The sequence below is a fragment of the Cygnus atratus genome, chromosome 11 (genome assembly GCF_013377495.2).
Source record: "Cygnus atratus isolate AKBS03 ecotype Queensland, Australia chromosome 11, CAtr_DNAZoo_HiC_assembly, whole genome shotgun sequence".
NCBI classification, from domain to species: Eukaryota; Metazoa; Chordata; class Aves; order Anseriformes; family Anatidae; genus Cygnus; species Cygnus atratus.
In genome coordinates, this window is record NC_066372.1 from 18,460,273 (window position 1) to 18,477,838 (window position 17,566).

Sequence of the window (17,566 nt, forward strand, 5' to 3'; positions counted from 1 at the left end):
AATCGCCAGCCAGGCCTCTGTGCACTCAGACATGCTGGTTCCTATGCCAGACACATAGAAGAGCAAGTCTGAATCATTCCTGTGTACCAAGAAGTATAAAAATGCAAATTCTGTGCTTCCCTTCAGAGATTAATTGTCAAACTGCACTCATGCAGAAGGAAGTTATGAAACAGAGATCAGAATACTTGGCCAGATAGAGTAGAGCTCACACGTGAACATGAATACATCTACTCCTGACAATATCAGGCCAAAACCACAGTAAGAGAGCAGCAGAGTCAGGGACAGAATGCAAAATTCCACATATCAATAATCATTGACTGAGCACATCTTTCTTTTAAAAAGAAGCGTAGGAAAACTGCAATTTTGGTATTTGTAGTTAAGTGAACTTCCTGAGACTGCATTCGCAGCAAGGTACCTGTTTCCCATCAACAATCAGGTTGCTTCATGTTTTGAGATAGTAAGTGTTGGCTTTTATCTTTTTCTTGTTCAAATTTAAAAATCAACAGCAAGTTAACATAAAGATTGTTTTTCTTTCTTACATAAACCAAGAGTAAGTATGCAGCAATATAACAGATCAAACAGCTTCCGTACCAGTGTTCCAATATTACTGCTAGCAATAAATATGATAGCACTTTCCAACAACAGATGTCAGCTGATGTTTTCTCCAGGCAGAATGAGTTAAAGATGGAGCACTGATCTTCATTGGAAATAATACTAACAGTCTAGCCTAGAACAGTATGCCAGAAAATTAAACATCTTAAACATATTTTCTGTTTTGGATGCTATATACCCTTGTCAGCAGAACAGCAACATAAACCCAAATAAATTAAGTCATCTGTCAATCAGCTGGAATTCATCCCATGATGTCATTGCTAATGGCTTATTGAAACAGTAAAACTTGGGATTTTCCAAAAGCCAAAACTACTTCAAAAGAATGAGAATCCTTACTTGGGATGGGTGTTTTGAGCACTCCCGGAAATAACTCTCTAAAACAGGATTAGGCTGTGGCTTCACACGTCTTACATTCTTTATACCTAAGGCTTTTGCTAGAGGTATAGCAATATATCTGAAAAGACACAAAATGAAAAGATTAAAAAACACAACACAGTTACAAGACCTCACCTATTCTCATACCAGGATATGAACAAAGTAAATCTGAAGCATTGTAATCTGCTATAGCATATGACTGCTCCATGAGAACAAATAATCTCCCTTTAACTAATCCCAAGAGAGAATCATAGCGTATTAGCAATTATGAAAAAAAAAAGTAAAAAAAAAATTAGACAACGACTTGATTTTCTGGTCCTGAAATGCTCTGAAACTATAGAAAAAATCCTGATTTTTATGTCCTTGTCTTTTTCACAGACACATATGAGTTAAGCAATAGTTAAGGGAACATGAAACGTGAACAGATGACGGAAGATTGCTACTGGGATAATTTCTCCTGGTGACAGGTAATCACTTAGCACACTGTTACGCTGGGCTACCACGGCCCAGGAAACAGGATTCTGCATGTGGCCTAAAGCCAGTGGCATACAGCAACTTCCCCAGAAACTGAAGGCCTCTCCTTCTCTTCCATTTTCCACTACAAGGAGCTGCAAAGCCAACTGCTTTGCTCTTCTACTTGGGCAGGCTTTTCTGGAGTGGAGGAAAAAAAAAAAAAAAGCCCCTTCCTCTCTGCTGATATCATCAATTGATTCCCTATTACTCATAGCAGTGGTCAGTTTTCTTCATTCATGGGCCGATTCACTGCACGCCAGATGTATGGGCTAATTATTCATATGAGCAACTTCCAATAGCAGTGCAGTGAGACAGTTGGGCAAGCATTTACTCAGGAGACACTGTGCATGGTTATAAACATATGAACCAAATTACTTTTGATCTCTAATATGAATGATCTTATCTGGTTCTGTTTTAAGTCTGTCCAACTTACAACATTCCAAATTTCCTCATCCTATCCTGAAATGATTACAAAAAAACTACTAATCACATTCTTTAGAGAAAAAATGTCAAATAAAACTAATAAAACTGAAACAAATAAATAAGTAAATGCATTGAAAATATTAATATATTCGTAGCTTTCTTCTATGGTACCAATCTTTGCCCATCTCGTAAGATTCCAGTCGCAGAAGTAAGCCATTTAGGTTGGAAATTAGGAGAAATTTAGCTGGAAACTAGGAGAAATTTCTTCTCAGAAAGAGTTGCCAGGCATTGGGATGGGTTGCCTAGGGAGGTGGTGGAGTCACCATCCCCCAATGCATTTAAGGAAAGGTTGGACGTGGTGCTAAAGGACATGGTTTAGTGGGTGATAGTGGTGGTAGGGGGATGGTTGGACCAGATGATCTTGGAGGGTTTTTCCAACTTTAATGATTCTATGATCATTAAACCAGAGTGAGAAAAAAAAAAGCATCAGCATTACTAGCTCTGCAGAAAATGTTCACGTGAAACTTTGAGATCCCTCCAGTCTGCCTAGATTTGCTACAACTGGACACCTTTGATTTATCAGCCTCACACTAATGTCCTGGGGAAGGATCTAACAAAAGAAGACGTTTGGTTTGGAGGACAAATAACTCTACTCGTTTGGTTTGGAGGACAAATAACTCTACTCTTCCACCAAAGGAGAAAAAGCAAAAGGAAACCAAAATGTTTCTGAAAGAATTGTTTCTCTAGTGGAAGGAGATGATCAGAATTATCCAAATGCTGTTCTAGAAAAGCTGTATAGAAATGCTTTCTGTCCAGGTTGGACCACAATCACATGTTCCTGATAGTGAAAAATATTTCCCAGGTTTTCATCTTCAATATTATCTGTAGTAGCTATTTTTAGCAGACTCCCAACTAATCCTCTGTTATGAAATCTTTAGATCAATATTCTTATGTTATCTTATTTTTCAATTATATTTTTTTTTAGCATTAACAACGACTAACAAGAGTATAAAATGGAATTTATGTTTCTTACCTTTCACTGAGGAATCGGATAATCAGCAATACAAAAGCATATGGTATTGTGGCATACAACTGATGTGGTTTTGGAAAGACAAGGCCATCACGGTCTACAAAATGTGCCCATGTGACGTTGATAGGCATCCATATATTCTCCCACCAGAACCAGCTGTTGAGTGTCTTTAATATGTGCGCCATGCTAAGCAAATAAAATGATAATTAAAAATTAGTCGTGTCATATTAAAAAGAAAATGCATGAAAGGAAACGTGGTACAAGCAAATAACACAGGAGACCTGGGTCCCACGCTCTCCTGGTCTGCACAGGTTGCGCTTGCAGTGCAGGTCCAAAAGAGGCACTCAAGAAAGCTACTGCAGGCACTGGAGATACGCTCAGGTGTTCCCTGACTGATTTATCACAGCAAACAGCCCTAGCCGGTGAGGTCTGCAACTCTGTCATTTTTCTCAGGAGAGACAGGAGGAAAGAAATCAATCCATAAATCATTTGGAAGTTGAAAACCCATCGTTTAGAGCACGTAGGTGGGATTATAATCCAGCGGAAGAGAAAATAATAGAGCTAAATCTTAAACTGGTATAAATGAATGCAGAACTTAAAAAAAAAATGCAGATTTTGAAATCTGATGTCTCATTTCAGTCATTCAAACTAAATTATTTAATATGTGGTCAAATATTTTACAATAATCATTTATAATTATCATACAGTTACACAAAAGACACTAAAGAGAACTCATCTTCTCTACACTGCCTTTCTAAATTAAATACAAAGGGGCGGGAGAGTGGAAAGAAATGAGAGAGTCCAAGGGGTGACTTAGTTCTGTATTAGTGAAGATATTTTGCTGCTTAGATACTGCTGCTTCATGTGTGGGTTGTAGTAAACCCCTCACTCCTGATTTTGCAAATACCACTACGCACAGGACCAAGTATAAAAGTTACAGTGCACAGCAAGCTTATTTGGGGATTTACAAGAAATACCGTGATTTAAGTGTCACCAAATCCTGGATCAGAAGAAAATCTGTTCTCTAAGGAAAAAAATGTTTCATTTAAAACAAAATACTTTATTCTTTTAAAAGTCTCATTTTCAACCTTTCCATTCTTCGTTACGTATTTAGAAACATATTTGTTATCCCTCATTTAGTTGTAAGAACTTCACAGAAGAAGTGTTATATATCCGATAAAAATATTCTAAAATAGAATTAAAATAGAAGTCACTATTATATTTTCCATAAGGCTGAAATAAGTAGTTTATCTACAATTTCCATGAGTAATAAATGGAAATAATTTCTTTCCATAGTAAATTTTCCTGTAAACCAGAAAAAGTATGAGGAAAGAATTGATTTCACGGAACCGTAGTTTCAGTGAGGAAACAGTTGAGCCGGGAGAATTTTGTCAAGTCTCCTAGTGGTAGACTTGCTCCTGGAAGAGCTGACAGTGATACATTTGCATAGGATCAAGTGGCAAAATCAAATCGTGCTGAGGACATAGCAGCTCAGGCCCTTCCACAATCATCCAGTATTGAGCAGGGGCCACACAACCTCAGGTTTGCCTGCAGCCACTGTAAGCTCTCACCTTGTGCACTCACACAGGCTTCCCAGATTCAGAGGGCTCGCTCCAAAACTCCCTTTAATCAATCACTAATGAGCGATTGCTGCAATCCACACAGGGCTGTTTCCATCATTCTGCAGACTTGCAGCAGGTTTGTGAAACAGCAACTTGTACCCATCAAACACAGCTGGGTTAACAGGCACCGTGAATCAATTTACTGGTCATGAACAGTAGTCAGCACTGAAATATTAATAACCATTTAATCTTTTTAAATGCTGAAAGGGGATAGTAAAACCTACTGAATGAATTGCGTGTGTACAAGCAAATGCAAAAATAAAGGACAGAGAAATCACAATTGTTCCTTCCCTGAGACTTTATAAGCCAAACTTCAGCCTAGAGCAATTTTTTACTGCTGAATTATAAACTCCTGGAAGTTGGGATTTATAATGGGGCTGCTAACAGACCCTTTACTACAGCTAGCAGGCGCCATGATAATGAAACAGGGCTTTGAAATGTGACATTTTAGGTCAGACAGAAAGGCTTGCAGACACACTGCTCTGGAAGACCAGGGGAGACGCTCATTACCCACTTGTGCTCTGTTATGTATCTGTATTTTTAAACCAGACTGTGCATTGCAACTTATCACAAACTGCAACCATAATAATGGGCCAGTCTATTAAAACACAGTGGAAAGAGCACTACCAGTCAGACTACGGTGAGATAGGTTGTGACTAAATGTACCCAGAATACTCAAACCCTAGAAAAATTCTGTAGCGTGTATTTTAAAATCGGATTCTTGGGATCTACAATGCATGTTTTCCTTCCACACATACACCCCTTGCCGTATGGCTGTCTTTTCAGATCTTCAATTAGTTAATGCATCTCTATTAAACTAAGCTCCCAATTACACGTGCTTAATCTTATTATTTAAGGGAATGTTGGAATGTGGGGGTCTGATCCAGAGTCCCCAAATTTCAGAAGAAATCCTTGCCCATGGACACCAAATACAGTCTGAAAGGTGGTTCTCTAAACTCCCCCATGTGCAGTCCCCTTGGATTTCCTACAGGTTTTTGCCTGGCACACTGGCGATTAGACCATCCCTGATGAATGTCGTCCATCGTCCAAGCGATTATTATAAACCTATAAAACTGTTGATGAGGTTCCGCACCTGTTTGCAGCCTATTCTTATGCTTCATTAACCTTAAACTGGACTTTCACCCTACCTCCAATCTGCTCTCACTGCAGCAAACCAGGTCATCCCCCTGGGCAGTCTTGGAGATTTCCATCTTCCTAATAGCAGCTTTTAAACACCTGGGCTGTTTCCCTGTCTCCCTTCAGTCTCAGTCCTCAAGAGGACGTTCCTGGAGCACCTGGAAGGTGAGCAAGTCCTCCCAAACACACGTAGGCAGCAGCACTTGGTGCATTTCAGTATCCTTTTGTGCCCTCTTTGCTCTCAGTGGCTGACAGCTGTGGCTGCGTGATCAAGAAGCCTTATTCCTCATCCTCAAATCATGGTGGTCACAAAACATAAAGGGACTCCATGAATACTCTTCTGTTGCATACATCATATAAAAGCAAGGTTCTCTTCTGTATCATAAACAAGCCATGGGCCTTTCAGCTTGCTGAGAAATCTCCTGAAACCCATGTGTGCTTTGTACATTTTTTCTGTATTAAAAGGAAACTAAGGCCCAACAGAAACCTCCATCTCAGGAACCACCGCTCAAGGCAAATTACTTGGGAATAGCTCAGTGCTAGCTTTATCTATCATCACCTTCTCCACATACTTGCTACTTCCTAGAAACCTTGACAAAAATGAGTACTGGAACTCAGTTACAATTTTTAAAAATTAACCCATCTATTATCCCATCCCCTCTGCCCAAAAAGCTATTTTAATGTCCCCATAGTGTCACCAACAGAAGTGATTCAGCTCTCTGGCTTACTCACCATACCTACGGCAATCCCTGTCCCAGACACTAATCCCCATTATCAGCCTTCTCCACATTACAACTTGACTGGTTCCATTTAAATTATTTACTTTGAATCATTTTGACCCTAAACAATGGCTGTGTGGTGTGTGAAATGAGAAGCCAGATGATGGAGAATAAGTGATGAAGGCACACAGGTCATTTGTCTCCAGCAAACTTTGTCTGTTAGAAAAAACATATCTGCATATGCAGATGTCCCCTCCTGATTATTAGCTTCCTGGGACAATTGTGGCAGAGGGACTTCTCAGGGCCCCTTATTCCCACATCTGGCAGTTCACCAGGCAAGAGCAGGAATGGCAGAGAGCAAACTTTGCTTTCAGGCCACATCAAGCTAAAGGCACATTGCCAGTGCCATAAGAAAGAAAATTTTCCCATTATTGTTGGTCCTGTCCCCACCCCACCCCACCCACACCCCCAAAACAAGGACTATGGTGCTGGCATACTACAGGTAGACGGGACTCAAGCACTTAGATATAATTTAAAGGACGCTGTCTATACTGTTCAGTTTTGGTTTAAACCCAGTGATTTCCAGCAGCTTGTTGACAGGTCAGGACCCCCTTGGCCATATAGTCTCATGCTGAGAACACCTATTCATGCACCCATACCATGGGTGGAAGAGAAGGCATCCACCACAGGCCCTCTTGTGGAAGGGACAAATAAACAGGCAGAAGTTTTTCATCTGTCCCTTCTGCCACCCAGGGACAGGGCCTAGGAGCAGTGACAGCAAGGCGGACAGGCATCTCTTGAGGCAGTGCCTGGCACCTGGGTGGAAAACAGGAGAACCAGTTTCTCAGTACTTGGGCAAGTGAAGCGTTTTGCAACAAGCTCCTTTCATGCTGCCAAGAAATTTTCACCTCCGAGAAGTGCTACAACTGCAGTTGCCAGGACCCTGGTTTGTTTTTTCAGTAATCAGTGTAGTAAAACTACAGGACACTTACTTTTGCCAGGAGCTCGTGACAACACAGACACGTGTTCCAGTACAGCCCAAGTGGTGGCAGCCAGTTCCAGCGCTGGGATCAGGCTGCAGACACCGGATTCCAAAGAAGGCTGATCTCTGTAGTTTGCATGAATTGCCACAAGTGGTTATCCTCCCCTCACACTTCCAAAGAAGCAGCGGCAGCTGCAAAGGCCCAGTCTGTCCTGATCTGGGACCAGCTCTAACAAGAAACTTGAAAGGCTGCCCAGCACAAGCCTCCTATTGCTAGGAGCACTGAGCTCAGAACTTTTTTTTCCTTACGGTTTGTAACGGTGCCAAGGAAGCAACTAGACATGTCAGGTGCGAAAACGACAACAGCTGAGTGGCCTATTTTTCTGCTCTACCTAGGGTGGAAAACCTGCTGCTTCCCACATTCACATCCATGCATCAGCGCTGCCAATGTTATTTTCATCAACAAAACTGGAATTTTTACCGTTAACAATAAAATAAAGATATTTTAGAAAAAATGGAAAGTTCGCCTGCATCCTGAAAATTAAACGCTCCAAATAAAGACATCTAATTGCCTCCTTGGTAAGGAAGGATCCCTTCTGTAGCCTAATGGGCTAGTACCAAACAGGAAAATCAGGAATGATTAGTTTAGGAACTGCATCCTTTGTAATTAAAGGAAAGCCTACACAGTTGGGAAGTACCAAAGTGAAGTTTCTTTCCAAACTGTGCTCCTTGGATCCTTGATACAGTCAGTTATAAACAACAAACAAAACACACAAACAAAAACAACCCCACACTTGTATTTTTAATGATGTTAAGCAAAAAGGGCAAATTTTGGTTTGACAAAAGCTATGTGGTTAGATTTTGAAAAAACAAACTCAGGAACTGCTTTGAAGTGCAATTTCTGGCTGCTACAGTCTGGGAAATAAAAAATAAAAATAATAAAAAAAAAAAACAGGCAAAGCTTTGATTTTGTTCTCCACGCAAAAGCTCCTGCTTACTAAAACTGAATTTCCAAAACCAGAACTAAGAGAAGGTGATATCCAGGTTTGGATTATGTATTGGGAGAACTTCCCATCCTTATTTATTGAACATATTAGAAAACCCAATAGATGGGTAACACAAACACGCAAGTGAAAAAAAGCGTAATTTCTCTGGGCATCTTTCCTATGCTATCTACTTACTGCGACTCCGGAGGTGTTACAGGGAAAGAATAAATCATCAAGAATAACACAATCCTCCAACTTCTCTCATCATTTGGAAGAACTGTTTAAGATGGTGCAGTGATTTTGGGGGAAAAAATTATCAAGTGCCCCATACATCAAAAAGATAGCAAAGCTGTTCCAGGCTGTTGATCTTAAACATTAAACCAAAGTGGTTTAAATGAGTAAATAAAGATCAGATCCACTGTATCACAAGTTCTGTTTTTTGTTTTGCTTAAGACTAAGCAATAAACACGAGAGTTAACACACAAGTTTCAGGAGTTCTGTAAGACTGGACAGAACTTCACCCACAGATTCCCAGCTGTGATCACCACCATGAACCTGGTGAAAATATATGGCACATACACTTTGTTTCTAACAGTTATGCAATGTTTTTCCTACTGATAGCAGAAGCACCACCTAAAAGATACCTTTAAAAAAATCATACCACTTAAAAAAAAATCATTTCAAAACAAAACAAAAAAAAACACACATGTACAAAGCCAAACTTGTAATAGCTTAGTATTCATGCAAGTGTTGACAGTTGATACTGTGCCAAAGAGCCTTTCAACTGTACAGCAGCTGCTTTCTATATCTTCTGGACCTAAATGCAACTTGCAAGTTTGGGAGATCATTGGATACGATGCCAGATTAGTTTCTCCACTGGTGATATTTTATGCTAAAAATTTTTAGTCCCTGGGGCAGTAAATGCAAACTTGACCACACAAAATACTCACTCAGTCATCAATTGTTAGTTGTAGGCATGTGCCAGTTGGAGGCATTGCTTGTTTCTGCTTCTTGGCAATGCTTTTTGCAGTTGACTGAACTGTGTTTCATGCCTTACTGACATAAGAGTTTGAACTATCATTTGTGGAGGCAAGGATTGGATGAAGGATATTGAGTTGATGCTACAGTCTCTCTGCATACTGACTTCTCTCATCTTGTTTGTCCAAGTATTAAATCTCACACAACCTGAGCACATACAAACAGTGGCAGCACAAAATAAAAAAGCGGTTGGATTGGACCTTAACATCAGGTTATTATGATGAAACACTGAAATACTCTATACACATAAAAGAGCTGAATTAAGACTGCTGTGAGACCTTTAACTTCAAATTTACTCCCTAACATGGACAAATCTCAACTGTAAACAGTTATATGTGCCTAGTTAGAAGGCAATTAGAATATTTCACTTCTTTTACTATTCTATCACATTACCTTGTAACTTGGTTTCTATTTTGTAACAGGCCAAAAGAGCACCGAGTAAATCTCAATTAAGGTGGCAAGCAAGTTTTATTACATTTTCCCCTGCTCTCTGAGGGAAAGAGAACCAAAACTGTTCGAAATAATTAATTTTTGAATGGAAGTTACCATGCTCTCTCTACTTAAAGGTAAAACATTTCTGAGCATCTAAATTTGTTTCATTTGATCTCAGGGAGCTTAGGAAAGTGAAAAATAGTTATCACAAAGTATAGCTAACAGTGCAAACTATGCCTGCTTCAAAGCTTTAAAGTCCCTAATATTGCTAGAGCTGGATAAAGAACTATGAAATAAATCTTTGCAATAATCTTGGGGTAAAAAGAAATTGCAGTTCTATGAAAAAAGCCTGGTCAGAACTACAAGTTCTTAGATGCTTAATTCATAAGTTTGAGCAGTCCAAAGAGGGACAGAGTTTACTTCAAGAACTCCTTAGTAAATTTTTTCAGAATGTAAGAAAAAAAATCTTTTTAAGTATGACCCTTTTCCTCACATTATTACTATTAGGGAAACGTGAAAATTAATTTTGTTTGTTTTTTTTTACAGCTTACCAGAATTTTATTTGAAATAAAAACTTGAAGTCTATCTTAAAATTCCAAATTGGTTAAAGGAGATTTTACCAGAGGCATGAGCCTTCTTGGTCACATATTTAAGATAAGGGTTAAGAATCTTTTGATCAAGAATAAGCACGTTATTAGCAGTAATAAGTAGAGCACTGCCACAAAACATGTGAAGGCAATAGAATAATGAGGTACCGGAGAGAGGACCTGAGGGTGTAGAAGCAAAGGATGCAGGTTTCTTCACCTGTACCGTGGATGACTCAACATTTTAAATTAGCCCTTGGTAATTAGGGAAAGGGACAGTGCTGGTGCAGCTGTCCTATTTACAACTTCCTGAAACAGGGGCTGGTAGACAGTCAAGGTCTTCATCTATCATGTATGCACGGTGACTTTGATCTCTTGTGCATTGATCTCTTCGTCACCCTGAAACAGAAGTTAAGTCTGCTGTGCACCCCTGTTCTTATTTCTCCTGTTGGTTATCCCCTCCTTTGCGGTTTTACCTGCCCATACATTCTCCACCCACAAAGCCAACTAGAGGAGGAGCCAGAACATAACTGGTATTTCATTATTGCAGCCTCTCTTTGGCATCTTCGTGTCATAACAAATGCAAGAGATCTACAGCTAATGTCTACCAGCACAGCCTCTTCGTCAACAGGGGCACCCCAGCTGAAGGTTTGATCCAAGCTAGGAAGCTAGCTAAAAATAGGTATCCATTCCAAGAAGTAAGAGGAAAAAATGCACAGGGTTCCTCTGTTTGAGGTTTTCTTAGCCTTACTACGAAAAAACCCTTTCTGGTAGCTTATTTGAATGTGTTATTCATAGCACCAGATACTTCAGATCTTCAACAGGTAAGTCATATACAAACCTCTGTTAAACCAAATTTTTTTTTACAGAATACCTTTTTCTTAAACGTTTAGAGGACAAAATTAGAGCTAGTTTTTTCAAGCAACTTGAATTTTTCTCTGCAAGTACATTTACATCATTCACCAACATATTTTTCCTGTTAATAAATCTTCCTCCCTTCCAGTTCAGAATTAAGCACTCTTACAAGCACTTAATAGGATGATGATAAAAGACGCAGAAGTACAACTGTAACCTGTACTTCTTTTCTCTAAAAAGAAAAGCAGTTGTCATAGGTTGGAATACCTGTAAAATCTTTGTCATAGGTTAGTAACCTATAACATCTCAACACCTATTCCACTCCCCATCCAAAGGCTATTATAAGGGTTACTCCAATTTTCTTTTATAAAACAGGCAGCGTTAGAGACCAGCACACGCTAAGAATTTGGAACAGAACCTAACGTAGGGAGGCAGAAAAAAAAAAGAAAAACAAACAAAAACACCAGAAAAAAAAAAGTAAAAGAAATTCCTACCTTTATGATGTTGCAGTCAAAGAGAACATAAGCACATTAGCTGGGAAGAGGCATTACGCTCGCTACTTTGACAAAGGTAAACACGCCCTATCTGCACAACTCTTTCAAATTCTTCAGAGACCCACCCAGCAAAGCTGCACTTCAAGATTTCTGACTGAAGGCAATCCTGATGTCATACGTCCAACTCAGTGAAACTCGGGAGTAGTAATGCCGAGCGCCTTCCCTTGTGCTTGTTTCAACACAGCAGGTGAAGAAACCTTCTGAATCACATGGTACTCTGTTGCATGATGAGAATTTGTCTCAACTTATGTGGCTCTAGACATGCACAGGAAGATGCTGTGCCTGCCGATTGTGCAGGAAAGGAAGTCTCAAACAAGTCACTTCACACCAACGTTTTTAGATGCATTATTAGATAAAGTCAGGGTTTTAAAATAAAGGCAGAGAAAGGTTTTGTCTCCTACTGGCCAGCCCCAGGAATACTTCCAGGCTCAGTCAATTAAATGCTTTACAGGAAGAGTTTCAGTTCCTCAGAAGATATAAAGTGGAATTCTCGAAATACCTAAAGCAGAGGGAAGTTACACTAGCTCAATATATGCTTGGTTAGAGATACCATACAAACATCCATTTTACTTAACCCTTTTCCTTTTTTTTTTTTTTTTGGGGGGGGGGGGGAAGGGGGGAATGGGGCAGGGGATTGGGAGGGCTTGCTTTTAATTAATTTAATTCCATGACTGAAGAATAAAGCTGAAAATCATTCCTCAACAGGTCACCCCAGTTTCAAATAATAAAATTAACAGCGTTGCGTTGGCACAACATGATATTCTGATGGGTAGGACATCTCAACGTTGTCAGAAAGGAAGAAAAGAGTATCACTGACAAGCCAAGAGCATCTACATTTAGAATGTGCAGAGAACCTCTTTTTAGCCCTCTCTTTCTGCTTGCAGCCAGCAAACAGCTACCCATACAATAAAAACAGACACGCTGAAGCTGGATCCAAGTTCCACCTCACCCAGCATACTGTCTCTGAAGGAAGCTGACAGCTACAGAAGAGTACAAGATCAGGATATGGTAACTGATGCTACCTCCAGCCTTCAGTAGTTTAGGGCTCAGACTCCTAAACCACAGGTGGTGTCTATGCACACAGAAATGGAGCATTCCTTCCTCCTGCACTCCCATTCCTGCCCTTAATTTCCACTAGTCCTTTTGAGTACATGGGAACTTTCATCATAAGACAGCAGTAGAGGTGACCCAGGCAATATTTGGATCCAGTTCATTTGCTTTCCCTCAAAGCAATTCAGGCTGAAATGTTTGCTTTGTTCACATAGCAGGTGTTTAGGTTTTTTAGGTATTCTTATTTTCTAGCTTTTGCAAGTCTTCAGTCCTTCTCTAAAACTGGGAGTGGTATTCAATAAACTGAAGCACCAGAGAAATATTAAACATGAAAGATTATTTCAGGCAGGTAGTATTATGGCTTTGCTGTTGCTTTAAATTATCTCCATACTTTCCCACATTTGAACCACTCGTATGAACCAAGCAGAACATTTAGGAACACTTTGCCAATTAGGAGAGCCTACAGCAAGCTGATTCATATATCACTTGGTTAATGCCAGTAATATAACAGGTAATTAGCACAAACACCTCTTTCACCTCTTTCTTATGCCTCAATCCATAATTTCTTCACTGTTGCACTAAATTTAAAAAAAAAAAACAAAAAAAAAACAAAAAAACACCTTTTGTTTGACTGGGGCAGATTTGGGGCTGCTCCAACTAATACATTGAGAAAAAGTATTTTTACATATTTTTTGAGGAATTTTTTTTTTAGGTAGTACTCATCAGCTACATAGAACTCTACTGCAAGATTAAAGATACTACATGTTAAGTAACAGGCTAACCATACCTTCTGGATGAAAGCTGCCCACTGACCTTTCAATTACTGTTGCACTTTCACAGGACTGTTAATTCAGGTATCTTTAATTTGAATGCTGCAAAAACAAAAGAAAGCCAGATAACAACAACAACAAAAAAAACTTAGTTTGTATTCTTGAGGGGAAAAAAAAAAAAACAACTAAGTAGCTACTCCTTACTTGCAGTGTAAGGCTTATATTTAATTGTCATATGATTGAATAACTAGATGGAGCATGTATTTGACCCAAATAATTATTTCATGTATCAGTGGAAAGAGTAAATTATGTAAAGATTTCAGTGGAAAAAAATAAAACGAGAAAAAAATTACTAAATCCACTTCTTTGGATTCACTGTGATTTAATATATGCATGTGAGTTTTCACCTGAGCTTCTAAGCAGTTACATAAATAAAAAAATCTAGGATTCATTAACTTTCTCAGTAGAGAAAGCCATCTCAGCAAATCCTTGAGATGGTATTAAAACTTAGACTTCTAGAATCAGAGCTGTAGCACATGATGGCACCTGCTGGCAGGGAGGGGGGTAAGGGAAAATCCAAGGGTTTGTTTTCTTTTATAGAAAAAAGGTAAAAAATCATCTGCAGAACCTACAGATAAATGTTCCAAGCATATTAGTACCAAGTCATTTTTGTTAACCGATCATCTCAATGTGGTTGATCAAATCTCAGTCTCAAGCACATGCAAAGAAAAAGTAGGAAGGTAGTTATATACTGTCGCGTGGTACTCAAAGCTAGCTCTAAGATTACCAAGAGCTTATCACCTGAGATTTAGATTTAAACTGATGCAATTCACAACTATTTGATCTAATAATAATTTGGATTCTGAATTCTCTTTTCATGACCACAGAAACCTGTCTGCTTGTTGTTTTGCACACTTTTAAGATGAAGGTAAAGATCTTGATATTCTCATCCTTTCTGTTTATCTGCTTATTATCAACAAATATCTGGAAATCACTTCAAGTCACAGAAACACATTCAAGGATCATAACTCAATCCTGCAATCAGTAGCTTAAAAACTAAGCTCCTCTTCTTCACACCGGTTCATATTGTCTCCCAATATATCAATCTTCTCCTACGGAAAAGAGATGAAGTAATCCATTTAGGATCTCTTGAAATGTTTTCTGCTTAAGACCTTTCTTACCGGAAGGTATGACCTGAGTCATAACCCATACAGAGTTTCAAGTTAGGAAAGGTTCATTTCTAATTAATTAATTAATAATATCATCATAATTGAAGACTAGATATCTGACTGCAAATAGAGCAAGTGTCAAGATTATAAATACTTACTGTACACAACTGTCATTGCAGGACTAAATCAGGAATACACACATTTGAATAAACTAGCCAAAATCCTCAAAATGTTTAATTTTTAAAAAAATTATTGCTTCAGAACTTGATTCCTGTGAGCTTCATTAAGAATTAGAATATTTGTGAGTCTGTGACTTAATAAGGAGAGTGAGGCTCCAGGAAGTGATACCAGCATTACCTGGATACTGCTTTCTAAACAATTTCTTTCACACATTTAACAATTGAGGGATATAAATACCACAATTATGCTCCATCTTTCAAGTTGTTACAACTTCTGGGCTGTATTTCATTTAGATGCTGAACACACAGCATATTGACAAGCCTCCAGGAGCACAGTTAAGAATCCTCCCATATCCAGAGGCACAGAGCTGTATGTATGATTTAGCAAAGCATTTGCTTGCAGTCTGGACAACTTCCCTTATGTAAAATCTTAGTTTGTTTTGCTTGCAAATAATCCTTGGTGAGATTGTTTTATCCTTTCTCAGCGATTTAACATCACTTTGCCCCTATTTGTCAAATTCACCCTTCTATATCCAGAAACAATGCAAATTCTTATCTAACCACATATCTGTATACGGTATTTTCAATAAGTATGCTCTAAAACATTTGAAAAAAATAGAAAAATGTAACTTCAGTTGCTTACATTTATAGTAAGAAGTGTGTTAAAACTTACATCTGCTACTCAAAATCTTAACAAAAAGAACTGTAGCAAAGGTTTGACTTCTATAGTACACACTTTCCTCTCCAAATAGAGAACTACTAATTTCTCAAATAATACTCACATGTGCTATTACTATCTTAAGATGCCAGAAACGAAGACACAATATACTCTGGCTGTAACAGTATGGATTTAAGGATCAGTCCAACCAATTCGTTCAGGGAAGAGTTTTTAATTAATTTCCAACAGTCTAAATAATATAGGATTAAAATAGAGAAACCTTGTTGATCCACGGACCTGGAAGCACTGGTTTAACGACTGTATGAAAATAAACCTCAGCAATTTGTAACACTTGCACATAAGACAACACTGCAAATGTTGTTTGATTACATTAAGAGAAGACTTAGAGCATCAATCCTTATCTATCCACAGAGAAAACAAGTACAAAATACAAGCATATGCTTGGTGCAAAAGAAAGGCAATCCCTTTGATGTCTCATAGTAGGATATCCCTCCTCTGCATCTGCTCATGACTGAGAATTACAGAAAACACTGGTATCATACTGGCTGATGTTTTTAGCTTAGGTGAAGAAACACTCCTTTAACGGGACCAATGTTCTGCTGAAGATGACCAAGTACTAGATTCTTCCCTGAACAGATTTTAAAAAAGATTAAGAGTTTTACGTTTTCTGCATAATTGGTCTCTACCTAACTGTGAATATTGAACGAAGCACACCAGATTGTCATTTGATGACAAGTCTGCAAAATAGGCTTCATAATCTTGCCCACTGGTTTCTATGCAGTTATTACTTCCTTCAAAGTAGCCATGGACACTTGGAAGCTCTTTGAAGCTCCACAGAAAATCTTTCAGGTTTCAACTCTCTCTAGCCTCAGAATAAGATGAGGCAGATTCTTGGACAGAACTCCTGACACAGTTTCGGGATATGCAAAATTTTCCCTTCCACCTTTTAAGGAGGCCAGTATTCAGCAGCACAGTCACCTTTCAGGTTGTGTATGCTACTTTTTTTCAAGTCTCCCAGCTGGAAGGCCACTGCTGACTGACAAAAAATATGCTTTGCCACACACAGGTAAGTAGGAATGACTAAGGATACTGTAACTCTCCACAAAAGCTTTCTACCACAGAATATAACCTTATATTCCTTTCTTGCTGTATGTAAAACAGAGTCAGCTTGTCTACTGAAGAGCATTTCCAACTTTAATCAGCAATAAAGTCCATTACACAGCATTTAAAAAGACAATGACTTGGAAAAGCTTAAATCCCTGAGCTGTTACCCAGACAAGGCCAGGTCCCTGCCTGCTGCTGAGCTAGTTAGTGACAGTAAAGGGCTGCTTACGATCCACTGACACACACAGTTGGCTTCTAACAGGACTTCAGAGTGAGCCAGGCAGCCTGAGACTTGTATGAAGCACAAAAAGAATCTACAAATTCATTTGGACTATTCCTTCAGTAAAAACAACAACAACAAAAAACTGTAATGACCATAGTATTTTCATTCTCCCTGATACTAACAGGCTATGATTAATACCTAGTACTGGCTTCAGACACCATCCTAGACTGAATCTGGAAGAAGTACAAACACTTTATCCTGCAGTGATAAACTAGGGAAAAACCATGGCTCCTTATTCCCAGCTTTACAAGAGTATTGTAAATATAGAAATTCTCAAGGTTGGTTTTTGTTCCTGTATTGCAGGATTAAAACATGTATTACAAGTGTTAACACTAGAAGGTACAGCAGTCATAAATATTGGAGGAAAACCAGTCTACAGAACCACAAGCAAGGAACCACCTGGATTTAGCTGTGATTGCAAACAAGATCCACAAATATCCAAGTTTAAGACTATTCTTTAAAAAAAAAAA

General features: G+C 38.8%; 1 protein-coding gene across 1 annotated transcript in view; it reads right to left on the bottom strand.

Moving 5' to 3' along the window:
• Positions 1 to 3,138, bottom strand: part of CERS3 (ceramide synthase 3) — a 33,665-nt gene extending 30,527 nt beyond the window's left edge. The window contains exons 1-2 of the mRNA XM_035554604.1: positions 2,957 to 3,138; positions 949 to 1,066 (exon numbers count right to left, since the gene is read on the bottom strand). Of these exons, the coding sequence (XP_035410497.1) occupies positions 949 to 1,066; positions 2,957 to 3,138 (300 nt within the window). The remainder of the gene's footprint in view (positions 1 to 948; positions 1,067 to 2,956) is intronic.
• Between the last annotated feature and the right edge of the window lie 14,428 nt (positions 3,139 to 17,566).